At 35.6% G+C, this 22,393-nt stretch overlaps 1 protein-coding gene across 2 annotated transcripts in view; it reads left to right on the top strand.

Moving 5' to 3' along the window:
- Positions 1-16,805, top strand: part of TRIM33 (tripartite motif containing 33) — a 103,136-nt gene extending 86,331 nt beyond the window's left edge. The window contains exons 12-20 of one of the 2 annotated variants that reach the window (XM_033092829.1): positions 2,581-2,713; positions 4,159-4,222; positions 6,509-6,668; positions 7,842-8,191; positions 10,312-10,435; positions 11,651-11,725; positions 13,302-13,454; positions 14,921-14,971; positions 15,051-16,805. In XM_033092829.1, coding sequence (XP_032948720.1) covers positions 2,581-2,713; positions 4,159-4,222; positions 6,509-6,668; positions 7,842-8,191; positions 10,312-10,435; positions 11,651-11,725; positions 13,302-13,454; positions 14,921-14,971; positions 15,051-15,263 — 1,323 coding nt within the window. In that variant the 3' untranslated portion in view covers positions 15,264-16,805. The remainder of the gene's footprint in view (positions 1-2,580; positions 2,714-4,158; positions 4,223-6,508; positions 6,669-7,841; positions 8,192-10,311; positions 10,436-11,650; positions 11,726-13,301; positions 13,455-14,920; positions 14,972-15,050) is intronic. The other variant, XM_033092830.1, reaches the window with a different exon arrangement.
- The last annotated feature ends 5,588 nt before the right edge of the window (positions 16,806-22,393 follow it).

Genomic DNA, 22,393 nt, shown 5'->3' with positions numbered 1-22,393 from the left:
CTTTTTATGGCTGAACATTCCATTGTATGGATGTACCACGTTTGTTTGTCCATTCGTCGGTTGATGGACGTTTGGGATTGCACTTTTTGGCTGTTAGGAATAATACTGCTACGTGTGTGCAAGTTTTTACGTGAACATAGGTTATCAGTTCTTTATGGTGAATTTCAGGGTCATGTTGTGAGTGTGTTTACGTTTTTGAGGAACCACCAAACTGTTTTCCACGGTGGCTGCACCATTTCACATTCCCCCCAGCAGGGTATGGGGATTTTAGTTCTCCACATTCTCACCAATACTTGTTATTATCACTTTAAAAGGAATTAGAGGTGGTTAGCACAAAAGCACAACCACAACAAGTAGTTAACCATATAAACCAAAGTAGTTAACCATATAAACCAAAAGTAGAAAGGGAAGCAAACCTATCTCTTGAAGAATCACTTTTTCTCCTATCCTGTAGTTGCCGTGGAATAGTAAAAGGAAATCTGGGGGAGGCTACACAGGGAGCAGACAAGGTAGTATTGACTATGTAATGCAAACAGGACATGAATGCAGAGACCATTTTGGATATTTGTTGATCTGTCTTAATACTGATAATTAACAGCCATTCAGTATAAAGTAGGATTTGATTTCAATAGAATTCTCTCAACCCGAATTATTTTTTTATTTCGCTCTGTTGTCCATCTTCAGCATTATGATAACGCATGTTTGTAATTTTGACTTTGACGGGATATATAATGAACCTGAATACTTTTTGGAAGAGATAAATGCACATTAGATTCTGTTCAGATTAGATTATGGTTAATAGATGTAGTATTCTTATGATTTATTTTATTAAAGTTTTTATAAACAGTTTTTTTGTATTTGGCATATTAGTAACTTAATTTGGATATCAGTTTTTATACCAGTACCATACTGTTTTGATTACTGTAGCTTTGTAGTATAGTTTGGTATCAGGTATCATGATACCTCCCACTGTGTTCTTTCTCAACCGAATTTCTTTGGCTATTCAGGGTCTTTTGTGGTTGCATATAAATTTTAGTTCTAATCCCAGATGATTTTGTATCCTGCAGCTTTCCTGATTTCACTTACTAGTTTTAAGAGTTTTTTTGGTGGAGTCTTTAGGATCTTCTATATGTGATATCATGTCATCTGCTAATAGTGACAATTTTACTTCTTCCTTTCCAAGTTGGATGCCTTTTATTTCTTTTTCTTGCCTAATTTCTCTGGTTAGGTCTTCCAATACTATGTTGAATAAAAGTGGCAAGAGTGCGTATCCTTGTCTTTTTCCTGATCTTAGAGGAAAAGTTTTCAGCTTTTCACTGTTAAGTATGATGTTAGCTGTCAGCTTGTAATATATGGCCTTTATTATGCTGAGGTACGTTGCCTCTATACCCACTTTGTTGTTAGTTTTTATTATAAATGAATGTTGAACCTGCTTACTTTTTAGGAGAGTCCTCCCTTGCTTGTGATATGTTGTGGGCTGCTTCATTCTGATCAATTGTCTATCAGTCCAGTTCTACCTTGGTTTATATGTGTATAGTTTCTTCCAAAGATTTAGCTTGGATGCCATCTTTTCCTGTTTTATAGTCATGAAAATCTGGGATTTTTGAGAGGAAAGGAGGACAAGCAGTAAATGTCTGTGTTCAGTTTTCTGTTGAATGAGAAGTAGATTTGCATAAAAAGTAAATTTTGCCTCTAGAAGAAGATTTGCATAAAAAGTAAAATTTGCATAAAAATAAAATTAAAAGGCACAAGTGAGGGTACAAACAGACCAGTAAGCAAAAAGATTAGCAGTTATTATTTCAGTAAGAATAACCATCTTGACCATCTCTTTCTTAGATAGAATAGTGTAAACTTTTACTTAAGGTAATTTTCATAATTAAATAGTATCTATTTACTATTTCTTACATAAATGTTTTCTCATTCCATCATCACAGTTCTCAGTGTAGGCAGATGTTTTAAAGATAAGAAACTGAAGTTCAGTTGGGAACCAGCCCAGAGTCACAGGGCCAGTTCCTCTGGCTTTAACTTACTGCCTATAAATGAGAAAAGGGCTCAGTTCTCCTGTTGACAGCTCCTTTTTTATGTGTGTGATAAGGGACCTATGCCTCAGGCTAAGGGCTTTCTGCCTGTAAGAACTATTCAAAGCTTTAAAGTTAGGTATTGCCATGATTAACTTTCTGTTTAGGTGAATGATTCTGTCAGGATTATTGAAATAAAGGGAGGAAGGTGGGTCCAGGATGCTGAACAGGCAGGGTCCTGCATCACCTTGGAGCAAAGGCAGACATGTCAGAGTGTGCCAGAGCTATCTTTACAGTAGAACATCAAGGATTGAGTGGATTGTTGGGTTTTGTCTTGATCTGCCAGGTATTCATTGGATTATATTAATTATAGCTTTATTCACATAAAGGTTATACTATGTGGGTCCTCAGGGGAGCATAAGGAAGCAACAGTTAAGCCCAGTTTGATATGGAGCTAATCTGTTTATTAGTAAACTGGGAGCATAAGTGATTATACTCGTGAAAATAACTTCTATGTTTTAATCAAAGCAAATTAATCTTTTTTGTTTTTTTTTCTCTTTAGTTGGAGGATGCTGGTTCAAGTAGTTTAGATAATCTACTAAGTAGATACATCTCAGGCAGTCATCTTCCCCCACAGCCTACAAGTACCATGAATCCCTCTCCAGGACCCTCTGCCCTGTCTCCAGGGTCATCAGGTAAAACCACCTGAGGTACTGCCTCATTTCTTTACCACCTTAGAAAAGTATTTCTCAGTGTGTATATTAGTCACTTCTCCAGAAAAACAGAACCAGTAGGAGGGGTGTGTGTGTGTGTGTTGAGGGGTGTTAAGGAATTAACTCATGTGGTCCTTAGGCCTGGCAAGTCCGAAATCTGCTGGGCACATCGCCAGCTGGAGACTGAGGGAAGAGCTGATGTTAGTGTTCAGTCTGGAGGCAAAATGTCTTCTTCTGGGAACCTCAGTCTTTTCTCTTACGGTCTTCAACTAACTGGATGAGGCCCATCCACATTATGGAGGTTGATCTCCTTTACTCAAAATTGACTGATTTAAATGTTAATCACATCTAAAAAAAATAACTTCAGAACAACATCTAGACTGGCGTTTGGCCGAACAACTGGGTACTGTGTTCTAGCCAAGTTGACACACAAAATTAACAATCTCAGTAATATAGCGTATGTTTTTCCTGATTGCTCTTTCCAATAATTTTTCTTTTGGCAGACTTCATGTAAAGAGATATTAATATATATATATCTGTAGTGTACACTGTTCAGCACTCCAATGTACCCTTCTCCCAACCCCAGCTGTATTCATGTTCCCTGCTGGATTTGTAGATGCATTTATTTCCTATGTCTTATATTTTATGATATAGATGGTCAGTTCTAGAGTTCTTTGGTTTCAACCCAAGTTTAAAACACTTTGTAAAATACTGAAAAATGAAGAATTGTTTAAAAAAAAGAATTGAGGAAAGGCAGGTGAATTTTCAATATGTCATTTTAAAACAAAAACTTAAATGTATTGGAAACTATTAAAATGTGACTAATCAAGTCCATGAGATGTAGATCTCTTCCAAAATCCTTGTTGTTTTATTGCCCTCTTACCATGAGTGAATGATTAAAGCAATTCCCAGTTAATGGTGCAGAAGTGTTTACGGAATACATTTTTCTGGTATAAATTGTTATTTCTTTCTTAATGAAACAGACCACCTCATTATTTCTAGAGTAAGAATAGTCCATATGTAAGTGTGGGTTTTGCATGAGATGCCTCATTAATGCATTTTTTGAGTCATATAATTTTTGAGGTTTAATTCTAAACCTTTAGAATAATAATTATTCTAAAAGAAATAAATAACAGGAACGTAGGGTATTTACCAGATGATTTGGGGCAGGACGGCAAACAGCTCTCTCTTGATATGTTAGTTTTCATTGATTGGATATTTAGTTTTCATTGAGGAGGAATCTGAGCGAGATGCTCACCGGTGGATGTGGACCAACGATCACACGTGCTCCCTGACTTTGAGAAGAAGACTAGATCTGACTTCCAAGGATTGTTAAATTGCATTAGAATCATCTTGAATTCTGTAACTAGTTGTACAATTCCAAATTATTATCTGTATTAATGTTCATTTTGACTTACTGTTTGCAGGTTTATCCAATTCTCACACACCTGTGAGACCCCCTAGTACCTCTAGTACTGGCAGTCGAGGCAGGTGAGTATTACATTATTAATAGCTATATTTTTCCTTTTTACTAAGAAAAATTTTAAATATGTATTTAAAAAAGTAGAATATTACAGTGAATTATTTTCTTTTAAATTATTTTTTTCAGTTACAGTTGACATTATTACTTTACATTAGTTTCAGGTGTACAGCGTAGTGGTTAGACAGTTACATAATGTATGTGGTAATTCCTCCCCTCCCTCTCCCCCCATTAGTCTAGTACCCACCTGGCTACAGTGAACTCTTACATACTTAATCACCCAGCTTCAACAATCACCAAGTTATGGTCAGTTTTAATTCTTCGATACCTCTACCCATTCCCTCTTGGTCTGGATTGCTTTCAAACAAATCTCAGACATCTTACTTCACTTATTACTATTTCAGTATATGTAACAAAAGATAAGGCTTAAAAATTTTATAATCACAGAACCATTATCATACCTAAAAAAAGTTTAACAGCTAATTCTGTAACATCAATAGCGATCCAATTAATGTTCACATTTCCCAATTTTTCCCATAAATGCCTTTCAAAAAATGGTTTCTTTGAATCAGATTCAAAGGAGCTCTCTTCATTGCCATCAACAGATATGTTGAGGTCAAAATCAGTGTATTTGTTGAAGAAATATATTGTTTCTCCCTAGAGTTTTGCCCATCTTGCTATTTAAATACATTGCTGCTGTTTTTTCTCTTACTGGTATTTAAGTCAAATTCAGGTTTGATTTGCGGTAAAGGGTGGGGGAGAGAATACTTCATTGGTGGTGATGTGCACTTCAGCAGGGGCACACAATATCTGGTTGGTTTTGCGATAGCAAGCTTTAATGCTCATTGCCTAATTCTATTAGTTAATTTTTTTACTGGTTACAAAATGATGCATTTTAATTGCTGTATTATTCCTTCTTTGTTTATTATTTTAGAATACTTCTGTAAAGAGAAACTTTCTGTTGTCAACTATTTAGTTATAGGAAAGACAGACTGAATTGATTCTTTATTTGCCTATTTTCATAATAATGAGTTGATTTCCCAGCACCCTCCAACAGTGACCAATGAGCTTTATTATTTTTAACTTCATGAACTCGTATATTTAAACATACTTTATATGATGCTTAAATATATTTTTATTGATGCTTAAAGTATTTCATCTTTGGCCTGTCAGAGCTTTTAAAAGTTGGCTCCTTAGTTCTTTTGCTGTAACCCTAGTAGTCTCTGAAAATTTCCTTGTTTCCTGTTATGAAATGATGTTCCAGGCAAGTCTTGTACATTTCCTGCCTCAGGTCTGAAATCAGCTGTTTCTCTGAGAAATCTGGTCACCCTTAGTGAGGAAATGATGCTTGGATACAATCTTCTGGGTACTAGGGGCTCGTTGCTACTGAATTGTTCATTGTTTCTTATGCCTTTTTGGTGGACAGAGCTAAGCCATGGGGCTGGGGAGAAAGTGTGTGTGTTGTGTTAAGATAAAATGCAATATATGTTGACTGATTTTTACTCTTTAAATAATTTAGTACAATGCAAGAAAGATTTGATTTAAGGTATATGAATGTTTTTTGTTTGTACATATCCATGTGCATATGCATTTTGAAGACTAGTCCTTTTAAACACTTGCTTGACTTTTTAATTATACTTTAAGTACATAATCAGTACTTTCAGAAGGAAGGTGTAAATTAAGTGACAAAGGTGTTCATGCTTAGTAGTAAGTAATACAGTCTTACTAGTTATTCCCTTCTCTTGCCAGTGGGTTTGCTTTGTGGTCTATGTAGAGTCGATTAGTCACGTACCTGTCCTTTAGCCTATCTTTACATTGATTCAAATAAGGACGTTCGAGGTTGTTTGCTATTCAATATCCCCTTCTCCTAATCCCCTGCCCTCAAAAGCTGAAGTAGAGATTCCTTTGAGGAGGCTTCCTGAACCACTAGTGATGTTATTTTCTTCAGATGTTTGGGGATAGAGAAGAATTGAAACTATTTTCATAGAAACAATCCGTGACATTCTATACTACTAGCCTGGGAAAATGATTGTTTACTAGACTCCTTAAATGATTTAGTATAAGTGCCTCAGACCATGAAATGTGTTTTTAAGGTCTTTTGAAAGTTGAATTTACATTTTTAAGAATTTGAAGGTAAGTTTATACTATACTTCTCTTAACATCATTATGAACTATCCTTATCATCTACAAAGTTAATAAATTGTTCCTTTTCACGTTAATGAACATTATTTTTCATATAATTGTTTTTATGTACACCACAGAAACATATATGACCTTTATTTGTTGCTGTTTATTAGCTGTGGGTCGTCAGGAAGAACTGCTGAGAAGACAAGTCTTAGTTTCAAGTCTGATCAAGTGAAGGTCAAGCAAGAACCTGGGACTGAGGATGAAATATGTAGCTTTTCAGGAGCCGTGAAACAAGAAAAGACAGAGGATGGCAGGAGGAGTGCCTGCATGGTAAGGTACCAGGGATCAGGCAGGGATTTAGTTAAGAAGGTCACTTCACTGATTCTTCCATCTCTGAGTGTATTAGACTATGACATTTATTTATTTTTCAATTTTTATGATTGCTGCAAGCCAAATATCTCTTTTTCTAACCCAACCTTTTCATCTAAGTGTGAGCTGTAATTAATCAGAAAAGACTTAATTGTATTAAGGACTCATTTCAAATGATCTTTTAGTTTGTAATTGGTTATTATTTTTGCCGTGATTCTAAATTGGGTTCTATCTTGTTCTGAATTTATTAATCATCTCAATTGTTATACTGAGTCTTGGGCCACAAAACGTCCTTGGCTATTTTCCTGGTCCTGTAAGTTCAAGATTAAGACTGCTGACATGAAGTAAATTTATGATCAGAGAGTTTTGTGGTGGGAAGATTGCCTTTGGCTTATGAATTATTAACCATTTTAGAGTTCACAAATGGAGCATTTTATAGAATTTGTAATACAGAATGAAAGAGAGCTCAAGTTCCTCTTTGTTTAGAAATTTCGATCTTGGTTTTTTTCTTCATGCCCAGGCTAATGTCTCATTTTCTATATGGCTGGTACATAGAAATTTTAACCTGGGGTATTAACACATTCACTGCAGCATATGTAGATTTAGAGAGCAGCAGAGTTAGCTTGAGTTTGGAGCAGTATCACCTACTCATTCACAACTTGGTTTTGAAAATACCCCCAAAAAACTGGGTAAAAGATCATTTTTACATTGTCACAATCTTCCTACATTTGTAGAATGACAAGTGGGCAGAAGAATATTTCAGAATGCTTCTCAAAAGCTATGCAACAGATTCTTGAGTGAAAAATAACATACCATAGTTAGTTCTTTGTAGGAAAAAGCATAGCCCTGTGCTCACTTTCCAGTCAGATTGCTTAACAATTTAATTTCCTTACTATCTGAGTGAACCAATATCAGGGAGTCAGACTGTTCCCTAATGTCATAAGTTACCATGCCGAAATAATTTTGGGGTTAATTTTATTCTTTTATGTCACTGATGTGATTTCCAAAATAATTTTAAGTTAGGTCACTATGACTGTATACATGTTGACTTAAGTTTAAAATACAACATACACACACACTGCAAACAATAATGATTAGGTGATTTTTCAAGAATTTGTCCTTGTTTTGTTTCAGTTGAGCAGCCCTGAGAGTAGCTTGACACCACCGCTCTCAACCAACCTGCATCTAGAGAGTGAGTTGGATGCGTTAGCAAGCCTGGAAAACCATGTGAAAACTGAACCTACAGATACAAACGAAAGCTGCAAACAGTCAGGGCTTAGCAGCCTTGTTAATGGGAAGTCCTCAGTTCGAAGCCTTATGCACAGGTCGTCAAGGATTGGAGGGGACGGCAGCAGCAAAGATGACGACCCCAATGAAGACTGGTGTGCTGTCTGCCAAAACGGAGGGGATCTCTTGTGCTGTGAAAAATGTCCAAAGGTCTTTCATCTAACTTGTCATGTTCCAACACTGCTTAGCTTTCCAAGGTACTAGTGAAATAATTGATTTTTTGTTATTTTTATAAGCTAAAAATATTAAGTTATTCAGGGCAGATGGCCTTCTCAACCAATGTGTACATAGAATTTCTATAAAATAGGGAGGCTATCATTCCTTTTTTTATTACCTTCTAGAGACACTAACAGCTGAATGATAAAATACGTAAGATCTAAGGGGGGGTGCATTAATGTTAAAAAAGATAGACCATTTCTTGACCTTCAGTTTATACTTAATGTGAACAAATTAGATAAAACTCTAAATTATAGGGGGCAACAGACTGGGGTTTTGGAGAAAGTTAGTAGATTTCCTCTTGAGACTGGATTTTGTTAATCTATTGCCATCAATTATAATAGGGTGTGCAATTTTATTTATAAATACTCTTTAGTTTTATGGCAATTTTATTGGATCTTACCCAAAATTTACTTTTTAATGTTTGAAGGCTCTCAAAAGTCATTTTAAAGAAAAACAAGTACTTTGTAAAAATGTTTTCAGTGTCTTGGATTTTTTGAGAAATAGTTTCCTCTTGACCAGTAGAAGCAGTTAACTGGGAGGGCCCACCTGAAGCCCTGTGAAGATTTCTCAGACGTTCCCTTGATCATCTAGTTGGAATGTCTTTCGGTCATTAACTTTGGACAGTTACTGAATTCCTTATTTAAAAGCGAAGAATTTTGGGGATAAAGATGAAGAAAGATTGGGGGGAAAAAAGAGCACTGTCCCCAGGCAGTTTGACCCCATGGCAGCTAAATCTGGTTTCAAGCATTAAAACATTGGTTGGAGAACACCCACGGCAGGCCAATATACCAGCTCATGCAGTGGAACAAACGTGCGGGGCAGAGTTATAGAGCTTGTAGTCTGGCTGTAACTCTGTAGTGCACTAACTTCGCTTGGGCAGTGTGCTAATTTTCAGAGATTAATTAGTGTCGACATCTACAAGGGGTAGAGTCTGTTTTAGAAGAGTTTTTTCTTTCTTCCATTTAACATTTTATGTTCACACAATTTCATCATCAGTTGATTTCAGAGACCATAAAATAGTCATATTTCTTCCTTCCTCCTTCCCCAACCTTTACCCCACACTTTTTTTTAAGTGAAAAGTAAGTGTCCTTGGGAAAAACCCAGCTTCTTTTCTGCCTATAGATAAAATTTTTACATTTCCTCTCAGATTTCTGAGAAGCAATGATTATAGTTGAATAATGCTACTCTTTTTGAAAAATTCAGCATTTTCGATTCGAAAAATGGTGGATACATAAATGGTGCCAGAATATTTTTCTGTACGTAAATCTTAGGAGGCAGAGTCATTTGCCAGAGATGCAATGGGGGCCTTGTTTTTCTTTACTCTTTTAGAGAAGAAAAGCATGGACATTGTGGTCTTGAAATTAAAGCTTGTTTTTCTTTTCTTTTAATAGTAACATTTGCTGGAACGTTAGAATTTTACCACTGAATATTTTCCCTCAAAGGAAGATGCTTTGGAAGGAATTGAAACTGTTGACACACATTAGTATAATCCTTAGATTTAGAATTTTATATATGGTGGGGGGTGGAGAATGAAGGTGGATGAATCATACTGGAGTTTATAGTTTGATAGAAATCTTGATGTAAACAAACTATAGACTGAGCAGATTGAAAGATACGGGGTGCACATCATGTGCTTGCATGTACAGGTCTGGGTGTGTTCGAGGCTTTCGACTGCCATGAAAATTGTTTTGTTTTTGGCATGTTGAATACATGCCAGAACAGTCCATGATACCTGAGGAATCCATGTCCTGTACTCTTTTCTTGTGAACATGGGGTCATTGTGATTACTGGGATCTGAGAACTGTTCTGACTCTGCAAGGAGTGATCATTAACTTTGTGCTATGAGGAGACCCCCTTTGAATGCCGAGGTACTGGGTTTATATTGCTTTCCAGAAGGCAGTTGAAGACTGACTGGGAAACGTTTTGGGAAGTGTTTATCACACAACTTCACTTTATGACATTTGACAAGGACAAAACCTCCTTTCCCCCCCCAAAAAAAAGGAAAGGAAAGAAAACAAATTGGAGACTTAACCTCTAGGGAATTAGCTTCCTAGAGCAGGTTTTGTTAGGAGGACTAATTGCCTACTTCCCTTTTCAGTGGGGACTGGATATGCACATTTTGCAGAGATATTGGGAAGCCAGAAGTTGAATATGATTGTGATAATTTGCAGCATAGTAAAAAGGGGAAAACTGCACAGGGGTTAAGCCCCGTGGACCAAAGGGTAAGTGGCAGATAAGTTGATGTATTATTAAGAATTCTATAGTTGTCTGGCTACACAGTTTTGTTTTTTAGTATAATATACATGTAACCTGATAAATTCTTATTTTTAAATTTCACCATCTAGTGGTATATTTATGATTTCTGAAATCTTTATCTCTAAGCCCTCTCTGCTTGACTCTTACATTCAACTTGCTCATACTTAACATGTCCCAACCACAATCTTGATGTCTCATCCTCTCCTTCAAAAAGCAAAAGCAATAGACAAGGAAATGATGCATAAAAAACTGCATTCCTCACCCAATATTTTACATCACGAAATGATAACACCGTTTATTTCTATTGCCAAAGCCAGAAATCAGTTTAAAATGAAAGAATCAGGAGTGACTATAAATGCCCTTTTCTTACTTTCCCTCACCACTGCCTTCTGAGACAGCTACAGTAGGTTTTCATCTGCACAACTATGATAATCTCGTTACTGGACTCCCTGATTCTACTCTTGCCCTCTTAAAATCCATTTTCTGTACTTAAAAAAAAAGAAAATGTAAACAAGTCTGTCACTTCCTTGCTTAAAATCCTCTAATAGCATCTCATCATAAAAATAAACTCCAAAATCCTCTCCTTCACTCAGATGAGTGCACAAACTTAATATTAAAAGAACTTTAAGTAAAGTGGAAACTATAAATGTAAAATGCATTTCAATTTATTCTGATTGTGTAAAATGTTTCTAGAATTGGATTGAGAAGACGCAGATAGTTTTTATTTAATTTCGAACCTGAGTGGAATCATTTCAAGAAAGGGAATAATGACGTGTCCTGCCTGCCTTGGAATTAATGAGCAGCAACAGTGATATTTTGTATAGATTCCTGGGTAATTTATAAATTGTTGTACAAAATGCTGTTGGTTTCCTGACTCCTTTCCATGTGTATATATAGTTGAGTTAATAGTGGATAAATTATCCTAGTTATCAGGTAAGAACAAAGGCAGTCTATTTTTGATAAGTTCATTTAAAGTAGAATGGAAGATAGTCTCAAAACTAAGTGGGAAACAAGGCTGTGTTCTTTGGGTATATATGTTTAGTTAGATAGCTAGTATGTAGGAGGAGGCTTACGCTCAGTATGTTGTACTAATGCTTTATAGTGATAAAGTTCTCATTCTCAAGAATACTGTATTAAGTGGAAAAACTTATTCGGCCTTTTCCTTTCCTTTCTTGGCCCAGAAATGTGAACGTCTTCTGCTTTACCTCTACTGCCATGAATTAAGTATTGAGTTCCAGGAGCCAGTTCCTGCTTCGGTGAGTTGATTACCTTAGTACCTCCCTGGTGGAGAAGACTAAGGCTCTGGCCTTAGATTGCTGCTTGTGTTAAACCTGAGACTTCTTACAGAATCTCCTCAGCACCTCCAAGGCTCACGTTTTCTTTCCTAATACTGTTGCTTTTCTCGTTGCATTATTCTGAGGGTTATATATCATAACCTGTGTAAAATGTTTTAGCATAGTACATGATTGATAACATTGTAAGTACTTCTTATTAATCAGAAATTTTATTAGGGCGAATTGGATGTGAGATTCACTTGTTACAATGGCAGTTTGTTTTTAAAGATTTTCTTGGGATGATGAAAATTTAATTTACTTGCTCTTTTACTTTTAAGATGGACATAAGGGATTCAGGTATAATGGAAACAATCTTGAACCTAAGAGTCTGATGACAACTTTTTCTTTTACTTCTGCCATTAACCAGCGTTACAACTTTGGGAAAATTACTGTTTTATCTGTACATGGGAGTATTGGACTAAACTGTTTTTAAGATTCTAGTTTTATGATTCTAGGCTCTGTACCTTGTGGAGGAAACAATCTGTGTAAGTATTAATTTGAATAAAAGTGTAAAATTGAATCTTTTACACTGGCTCTGCCTTCCTAAGCCCTCTTTTATGAATAGTCAAGACTAAGGACGGACTGTGAGGAAATTTTGCAAGTTGGTGCTCTTTGTTTATCTTAAAGGGGACTTTTGTAAGGAGTAAAGGCTCTAAAGTTCCATAGTAAAAGAAATGCAAGAGGTGCTCAGTGCATCATAAATGGGATGAGAATATGCTACACACATTTTATTTGCTAGCCATCAGTTGTTGAATTAAGATCTTACTGAATACTAGGTCTGTTGTGGCATATTAAGTAGTAGATTTATTTACACAAGAAGCTGTTTTGTGCAAATAGTAGTCATCTGAAACTAGGAAGTCTGTGTTGTCTTTACGTTTAGGGACTTTACAGTAGGAAATGACTTTCAAATATTTCCTGAACTATTTAAATAGCTTCTCTATGTGCAGTTATTTCCCAAGGATGCAAATTTTTTGGCCGAGGAGGGACCAGAACTTCCCAGCATGGGCACTAAATGGTTAATAAGTTTTCTCTTGTGTTTTTACAATCTTCCCTTGTTTCTTTGTTCAGAGTACTTTGTGATATCAGGTTATATCTTCTAAAAGACATCATATTCTAATAATAGTACATTTTGTAATTATTATTTTTTTTAAAAAAACTTCATGAATCATAAAATTCTGATGAGCCACGCGTGTCCTTAACACTAGTGGTTGGCTATCCTTGCTCATTGCTTTCTTTCCAAATCTACTCATTAAAGATAGAACTTAGGGGCCTTCATAACATGGAGACTTCCATATATTCTGAATTTGATTTGATTTTTGTGATATGATTGGGGCAGAAGATTTAAAGTACATTCACTATGCGTATATATACTCAGAATTTGCAAGCAGCTGGCTCAATAATCAACACATTTTTTTCTAAAATTAATATACATTTTCAAATTAATCAGTTTAGCATTTTTGGAGAATCCTTATCTAGCCTTATGTATTTGTCTCTTTAGATACCAAACTACTATAAAATTATAAAGAAACCAATGGATTTATCCACCGTGAAAAAGAAGCTGCAGAAAAAACATTCCCAACACTACCAAATCCCAGATGACTTTGTGGCTGATGTCCGTTTGATCTTCAAGAACTGTGAAAGGTTTAATGAAGTATGTTAGCTTCCAAACTATAGAATTTTGGATTATTAGTGTTTGTTTGTTTGCTTGCTTGTTTTGTTTTTTGGATTTTGCTTTTCCTGGCAAGAGGGTTTTCTAATTTGATTTAAAAAGTTTTTTTTTCCTGCTTCAGTTCTGTCAGAGTAAAATTTGCATCTACAGCTCAAAAGAAGGAAGTTTACTGTGTGCAATTTGAAGTATATACTTAAATATATTAAGAATATTATTGAATATCCCTTCCTGAACAAGTTGAGGATAGAGATAAGTATAGAAAGTAGCCTGTACTTAAGTGTATTTTATGAGAAATGACTATAAACAGCCTACATTTAGGTTACATTTAGGAAAGGCATTTGTACCAGTGTTCTTTGATTCTATTGACCTATAAATACAGACCCTTAAAATCATAAGCTAATCTCTGGTGGCTTACTTTGAATAGTAGCCCAGAGGATAAAATGTTGTTTTCTCACCTCAGCAGTACGATTCTCTTTAACTTCGGTTATGTGGTGGTGTTTTTTTTTTGTTTTGTTTTGGTTTTTTTTTGAGGACAAGGATGGGCTATCCATATCTTGAAAAGAAATGTGATATGTACTTCCTTTAGGGAAATAATTGCAGTTACCTTTGGGAAAAGTCAAGTCTTAAAGGAAGATTTGTTAAGGAAAATTTTCATTATTGTAGAAAGAGAAAACGGAATTGGTTGAGAATCCACAAAATCTTGAGAAAGATTAATACTAAAATTTCTTCTTTATTGCTGATGAAATTGGAGTGCCATATGAGTATTACTAAAATAAATCACGTTGAATCATTTAAAGTGTACTCATAGCTGCCTCTGATTTTTTACATTAAAAAAAAGTTTATATTAGGTGAAAAGTCTAGTCATCTTTATAGCAAGCACTATGCCGCAGAGAACAGAGTAAAACTTCACTCGAAGTTAATACAGTCCCATGTATTTTGTCTTATTTTCTAATCCACTTAGATTATTTTCAAATAAATGTGCTTTCATGAGCTATAGATAACATTTTCCAGGAAGAAAATCCATTTTATCTGCTGTAGTGATAGTTAAATGATTTATGATTAACAAATTGCCATACAAATGGAATTCTGATTAAGTGGTTTGTTGAAAGTTTGACATATTTTTAAAAGCAATATTTCTTATATTATTCGTTTCACAAATATTTTTCTCTTAAATAGATTGATGTGTTCAGACCAATTTCTATTCAGATTGACCTCACTAATTCAGAATTGAGACAATTATTGAGGTTTCACAGTAGCTTTAGTAACAGAACTTTGTAAAGAAAGTGGTTCCATGTTCTGTAGAATTTTAGAAGGCATTTATAATCTGGTCATAGCAATTTGTTCTCCCTAGTGTGGCTGACTTTCATTGCCAATCCTATGCAGTCTCATAACTTTAGAAAGGATTATAATTTCCCTTTTTTTTTTTTTGACTCTGGTATCCTTTTTAGATGATGAGAGTTGTTCAAGTTTATGCAGAAACACAAGAGATTAATTTGAAGGTAAGCTTTTCAGACCATGCAAACTTGGTGAAGGAATATGCATTACCAATAGGTGAATGTCCCTATCTTTTGCTTGCAGGCTGATTCAGAAGTAGCTCAGGCAGGGAAAGCAGTTGCATTGTACTTTGAAGATAAACTCACAGAGATCTACTCAGACAGGACCTTCGCACCTTTGCCCGAGTTTGAGCAGGAAGAGGATGATGGTGAGGTAACTGAGGACTCTGACGAAGACTTTATACAGCCCCGCAGAAAACGCCTAAAGTCAGACGAGAGACCGTTACATATAAAGTAAAGTGACATGAACTTAAATCAATTGTTTTAAAAAAAGAGAGACACAAGAAATACACTTTAAGTGTTGCTGGAATATCCTGCTTACAGTGGGCACCTCCTTGAAGAAGCTGATAGCTTTTACACAGTATTAGGTTGAAATCCTGGACAGAAAACATGCTTGTCAAGAAAAGGGGAGAGAACTCTATTTACAACTTTCAAAGTAAAAATAAAAAGCAAAAATGAAATGATTTGAAGATTTCTGTTACTAACGAGGATAGTTCTGACTGTTAGAATCGGCAGGCGTTGGTGACTGTGGTACCGGTGGTGCAGGATGCTGGGTACGGTAATTCCCGAGGGTCATGTCGCTTGATCAATTGTCTTTCTGGACCAGAGCGCAGTTATTAAACAACTTTTATTCTGTTGGGCCTTAGCTTTTATGTTGGTTTAGAGAACTCAACAGTAGTTTTGTTTTCTATTTATATTTGGAGTCTCAGAAACATGACCTTTGATCCTCATTTAATCAACTTTAATGATGTACTGAAATAAGGTAACTTTCCAGTAGCGAATCACACAGTAGTCATTTCCAGAAAACACGTCCACAGAATTGCACCTCCCCGTCAAATCATTGGATCATGAAAGGCAGAATGTTTGTTTCAAAATTAACCTAGTTTCTGTACATTTAAATTTGATTGAGAAGGTAACAACTGGCTCTTATCCAGTCTTCCTTCATAGCAGTTTTCTGATAGACCGCTATTGGCAAACAGTAATCTGTCAACTACCAAATGTGTAAAATTTTCTGTATTTCACTTTGTCTTATTTGTAAATAGTGAACTAAAACTCTTGGCAGATCAGCAACATTTGCTGAGCCTGTTTTTTAAGCTAATGTGTATTCTTACTAATGTTCCTATCAAGAATGGATTTGTAATATATGCTGTCTATTTCTAATGTTCACATTCATATTTTGAGGTTCTATCTTATTTTAATAGAGAACAGACTTCTCAGAAAATCTTCAGAAGCAGCTTATTATTAAAATATCAAAATACTGAAATAAACCCGGTGGGGTTAGATTACTCATCGTCCACCAAGTGGGACATTTGCATGGACTGGGGGCTTAAAGGACTTAGAAGATACCTGTAAGTAAATCCTGAAAATGAGCCAATCCCCACTTGAATGGTTACTAGAGTAAACCCACCTTCATCACCCTGATTTCAGCACCTGAGGCAGATAACCTGGCTCTGTGTCATTTTTCTTCTCTTCATTTGTGATGCTCATATCCAAGATGTGTGTTCTAGACTGTGTACAGGCTTCTCTTTTGTTGAATTAAAGATTTTCGTCCTACTTTTGTATGGACACAGTAGAGTATACAGTGACCAAAATAGAAGACTTGCCATTAGGTGTTTTTCAGACGTCAGCAAATTTGTGGCAACTCGTTTGCCTTTTCAAAAAATCAGCATAAGCAGTTCAGACGGTAGACTACTCAGAAAAAAATTATTTGATATAATTGTCTAAGAGGTAAATATTTTTTAGTGCATATTAAATCAAATAAAGTGCTCTAAAGAAATGATTATGCAAATTCCTTTGGGTTGTTTTTTTTTCTTAACGGGTGGGGGAGGGGTAAACATGAATATGTATGGTCCAGGCCTTCTGATGGTACATGTAAACAGCAGTGATTCTGGCATTGCTATTGTCGTATTTCATCCTGTAGCTTCCTTTTAGCATCTCTTTCAGTTTTGTTGTAAGTTAAACTTAAAAACATACCAAACTGTTTTATGACTCAAATTTCAAGTTATTGAGGAGAGTTTCTTATAAGAGGGAGAAAATTACATGAAAATGCTTTTATCTGTGCTCATTTCCCTTTTTCCTACAACATTCGTGATTTCCGTTTATTAGGAGACATCTAAGAGCACATTTTTGGAACATGATGAGTAGCAGTATAGCTTCATTTTGTCAAGTTACTGAGTTCTGATATTTTATACTCGCTCTTCCTATGAATTCTTTCACGATTCTTAGCTAATAAGTCATATATAAGTTCTGCCAATGGGGGGCAAAATTTTAAGTAAATATTTCTCAGTATTCGGGGCCTTCTCAGAATTTGGGGGTGGCGGGTGGGGTTTTTTGTTGTTGTTTTTTTGTTTTGTTTTTTCTTTGTTTTAATAAGGTTAGTTCTTAAAAAGCCACTTTATTTCAACATTTAATAGGCTCCATTTCTATTACCAGAAGATAATTCATACTGCTGAGGCATTACCATTAATTAATAGCTATCACGCCATTATTACATGAGTGTGTTCACTTTAGATGTCTTTTATTTTTTCCCTTGCACATTAATCACTCTGTTTCTAAGCTGATCTCTTTGGGACTGTCTAATATGACTTAAAAGTGTAAAAACTTAAATTGATGTCCAACTACCTTACATGTTTTCCTATTTATGTTTTAAAAAGACAAACATTGGATATCAGTTTCTGAAGGCAGTTTGTTTTGATACTCTCGCATTTGTATTCCTGGTTATAAGGCAGTATTTTAGATTTGGAGATGTTAATGTTTCCTTAAAAGCTTGCAAAGTTTTTGCCACATTTCAGTTTATATCTCCCATCAGAACACAGAGAACAAAGTGTCCCTCAGTCTGTTCCTCTGGCCTAAATTTGTATTTTTTTCCCGCTCTTCGCTGAGCTGATTCACTGAGTGAAGGAGTTGCTTTGCAAGGTGAAGCGTGGGCATGTTCCAAAGTTTGATTAGAGTGTAAGGTTGTGCGCTCTATAGAAACATCAAATCCTTACCATGGAGAAATGATAAGGCATTGGATCTACTGTTGACATGATCCTTTTTAGAATCAACAAGGTACTTTCTGACTTCTATTTCTTATATAAGGGAATTTTAAATAGATTTTAATGTTAATTGTCACTTTTTGTTGTAACAGATTTTAAACTTTTTAGTTAATCCAAAGAAATAATGTTTTTAAATAGAGGGAAAAAGGTTTATCAATTACCTCAGCAGGTATCCTGCGATGTAATTATTAGTGATTAGTGTTAATAAGTCAATAGATTTAGGTCTTCTGACTGTGCCCTTGGATTGTGGCCTACCGTAGGAGGATGTCATTAAACAGTCTCTTAGTATCCAAAATGGGAGTAGATGCTGTCGCCCCCTCTCCCTTGACCTTTTTAGTCCCTTACCCACTCCCACTCACATAGAACACGTGAAGTACAAAAATCTCATTTCTTGTTGAAGTTAGCACTGCTTATTTGCATAATCTGCATTGGATCGGTGAGTAGTTTTAATAAAATTTACGTACTCTAACTCCCCTAATTTTAATTAAAAACAATCAAGTTCTTAATTCATATCATGAATTCTTAATTCATACTTGTTATATGAATAATCTGCTGAAGGTGATTCAAGGTTTTCAAGGCGTATCACGGTTTGATCACGCACCGGACCTGGATGTTTTATTTCTCTCACAGTTGTCTCCTTGATAAAGCAATAACACTGCTTTAAATCTGTTGCCTACGCATGTCATAATCAATCCTCTCCTGGATGGTGATTTTATGGGAAAGTTTGTATGCATATCACCCAGTTTATCTTTTAAAAATTAAGAAAACTAAATGTGTGCTGGAGCTAATGACAATATATTGTGGCATTTTATTTTAAAAATTGGGGAAAGTTGCATATTTTTTTAAAAGTAGGTGTTTGAGTAAAAAAATTGAAGGTACTTTTTTAAGAAAAAAAATTTATATGCCACAGTTTACAAAGACATTTCAAGATTTCAAATGTCTTGAAATCCCATTACTCTGGGATATAATGGTTTCTTTTACTTGGTGAAAATGCATGTGTAGCATTCCTTCCATCTTAGGTCCTTGTGTTTGCTTTCGTGGTCTTTTATATATTTTTTTATTGTATCTGAAAAACAAAATTATCTTCAAAAATCAGTCAGTTTAGATATATTTGTCATTAACTACAAAGTGTACAAAATTAAGTTTAGCCCTTTTCTAGCAAGTGATCTTTAAATTTAAAAATGCTGTTCTTTTAAATGCACCAAATTTATATGTGGGAAGGCACTGAAATAATTTTCTAAGTGCCACTGTAATACTCCCTTTCAAGTGTGGCCTAAATTTTGATCTTAAGAATGAAACGCATGTCTGCTCCTGGTCTGAAAAATATAGGCATTTACTATGTTTTAAATTCACGGTGAAACATGTATATAAGCCTATAAAACAAGATTTGTGCAATCTGAAAGCCTGTTAATTTTCTATGTAGACGTACTGACACACGAAAGGGTTAAATCCACAGCGTTCGTTACTCATTTCTTGCTTACAGTATTTCAACTGGTCTCCCCCCATTATTATTAATTATTATTATTATTACTATTACTACTACTACTACTACTACAACTACTATTATTTTTGCACATGGTTAACTACCCTTCAATATGATTCTTAAAGAAAAAGTGCTGTTTCTGTGGTATTGTATTCTCTAAATAATCATATTTAATTTTTTAAAACAAGGTTGCAGTTTCTAATTGTTCTGTTCCTGTGTTTTTTGCTGGTGTGTAATAAACGCAAGTTTTTTTTTTTCATGGTTATTTAATACATTAGCTGCCTGTAAATATTTCCTGTTATAATGCTCTGGAATGTGTTGTAGAAGTTGTATTAGATTAGTTTAAAGCCTTGTTTGAAAGCCACATTGTTTTGGTTATTTCTATTAAATTAGAAAATTGAAAAAGTTTTCAAATGAATTTCTTTTTTTTTTCCTCTTTGAGTTGAGACTTAATCATTTCAATTCATTTTTTAAAAATTTGCACCACGTACCAGGCACTGGAGATGTAATAGTGAACCAGCTAAAATACAGTCCCTGCTCTCGCAAGTGTTGAGCCTCTTTATGAAAGTGATGAGTGCTATGACAGGGATTAGCTCAGAATAGAGTAGGGACACCGACGAAAGGATCTAACCCCTAACTTTGTTGGTCAGGGAAGTGATCTCCTTCGTTTATAAAAGATAGGACAGTGGTCCAGGGCAAAGAGAGGGAAAAGTAAATCAAATATACAGAAGCCTGAAAATGAAGGAGAACATGTATGCATTTCAAGGCCTGACAAGTTCTGTTTGGCTGGCATGGAGTTTAAGCTGGAGGCGTAAAGTACTCAGCTGGAGAACTGAGGGGGCTCCGTTTCAAGCATAGTGTCTTGAAAGTCACCTTCAAGTGTTTTGGGCTTACACTGAGGGCACTGAGGAGCTCCGAAAGAATTGGAAGCAGGATGCGGCTTGGAGAGCTAACATAATCAGTTGCCTTTTGGAAAGATCGTTTTCACTGTGAAGAATGGGTTATGGAGAATATTGGAGGTGGAGAGGCAGTGTAGGCTGTGAGTCATCCAGGTGAGCCCTAAATTAGCCGTCCGTCAGTATAGATGGAAAATAACAGTCAAATTTTAGAGCGATTTCGAGAGTAAAATAGACCAATAATTGAGCTCATGGGGTTGCCTGTGGCATATTTTATTTTGTATGACACCTATTAAAATAAAGAAGGGAGACGGGAATAGATACGAGTGGAGGGGAGTGAGTGCAGTTTGGGGATATGCTGAGTATTAAGGTGCCTATGGGAACTTCTGCAGGTGTCCATGGCTCTGGTGCACATATGGATCCCTGGGCTACAGAGGAAGCCTGTAAGACTCCTCAGGAATCATGTCTGTTATTCATCACTGAATATGCCTAGCACGTGGTCGGCATTCAGTAAAGAACTGTCAGCAGTGAGCCACCAGCATAACGGTTGGTAACTAAAACAATGTAAGAGTATGATGATTGCCTCGGAAATTTATAGAATGAGAAGAATAGAATACTAACTATAGCAGAGGAAACCACATTTAAGGAGTAGGAAAAAAAGAGATTCCATAGGTAACTGGATTAAGTCATGGAACAAGAGAAAAAGGTCTTAAGAAGGGGTGTGAGGTATCAGTGATACCAAGTGTTAGAGCAAGAGATGAAGTAAAAGTAAAGGGGCCGTTGACTTTAGCATATAGAAGCCATAAATGACCTCGATCAGAGCTCTTCCATTTTGAGCAGTAGCAAGAGTACAGTGAGTTAAGTGAATGATTGCGTGTAGACTGGTTTTTCAAGAAATTTGACTTTTATTTTTCTCTAGGTTATACAAAACTTATGGCCATGAATAACTAAGTAAAATAACCGAATGGTACTTACAAATTATCTTTCTAGATACATTTTGTGTAGTGGGAAAAGCATGGGTTTTGGCCATTGGTCAGGCCGGTTTGAACCCTTTGAAGTGGTAAACAGGTTTACCAGTTACCTGTATGAACTCTGAGTTTCACTTGGATTGTTTGTGAAATGAGGATAGTCATAGCCAGCTCGTTGAATTAATATGGACACGAGATCATTTATGGCACAAGGTTGACACATACAAGCTCTCAACAAGCGGTTTCATTTCTCCTATTTTCCTATTTCCATTTAAAAGGGGCAGGTTAGAAATTTAATTTTTCCCTTTTTTATTAGAAGAAAAGACTTCAATTCAGTCCCCAAGACTTTTCAATCTATCCTTTATTCGTGTATTTCACTTGTCCTTCACTAATTTAATTGATCCTTAGATTTCTAGACTCCAACAAACACTCATAATTAAGTTCTAGATTTCTAGGGATTAACTTCAAAAATGCATTGATAGGATACAGCACCTGATACAAGGTTTTTGTCTCAAGCTTCCCTTTTTCATATTACCTGGCCTCAGGTAGTGGTAACTATATCACTATTCTTTCATTTGTAAAGATGTTACTATTGGTGATTTGGAAAGGCAATACATAGGGACGGCTGTTTCTGATAACATGGCTGACTGCATGCCTTGAGGAATTCTCCTGATGGCACAAAACATTTGAAATGATGGGTAAGATTCATTTAAAAAAAGTTTTGTAAATATATTGCTGAGCTAGCAAGGAAGAAAAGTACTCAAAGCTTCATTCACCCTATCACCTATAGCATTTTTACCAAAACTATTTGACCTGAATTCAATCACGTGGAATAGACAAAAGTGGAATGTAGGACATTTACAGAGACACCTAGTGTGACTTCTTGAAGTAACTTGTGTAAAACAGGTGGGGAGACTGTTCTAGATCAAACAACATGCAATACATGAACTTAGATTTGATGCTGAATTAAATAAACCCAGCCA

Source organism: Rhinolophus ferrumequinum, chromosome 22 (assembly GCF_004115265.2).
Source record: "Rhinolophus ferrumequinum isolate MPI-CBG mRhiFer1 chromosome 22, mRhiFer1_v1.p, whole genome shotgun sequence".
NCBI lineage: Eukaryota > Metazoa > Chordata > Mammalia > Chiroptera > Rhinolophidae > Rhinolophus > Rhinolophus ferrumequinum.
The sequence above is the reverse complement of the archived record's forward strand: the minus strand, read 5'-3'. Positions and strand labels throughout refer to the sequence as shown.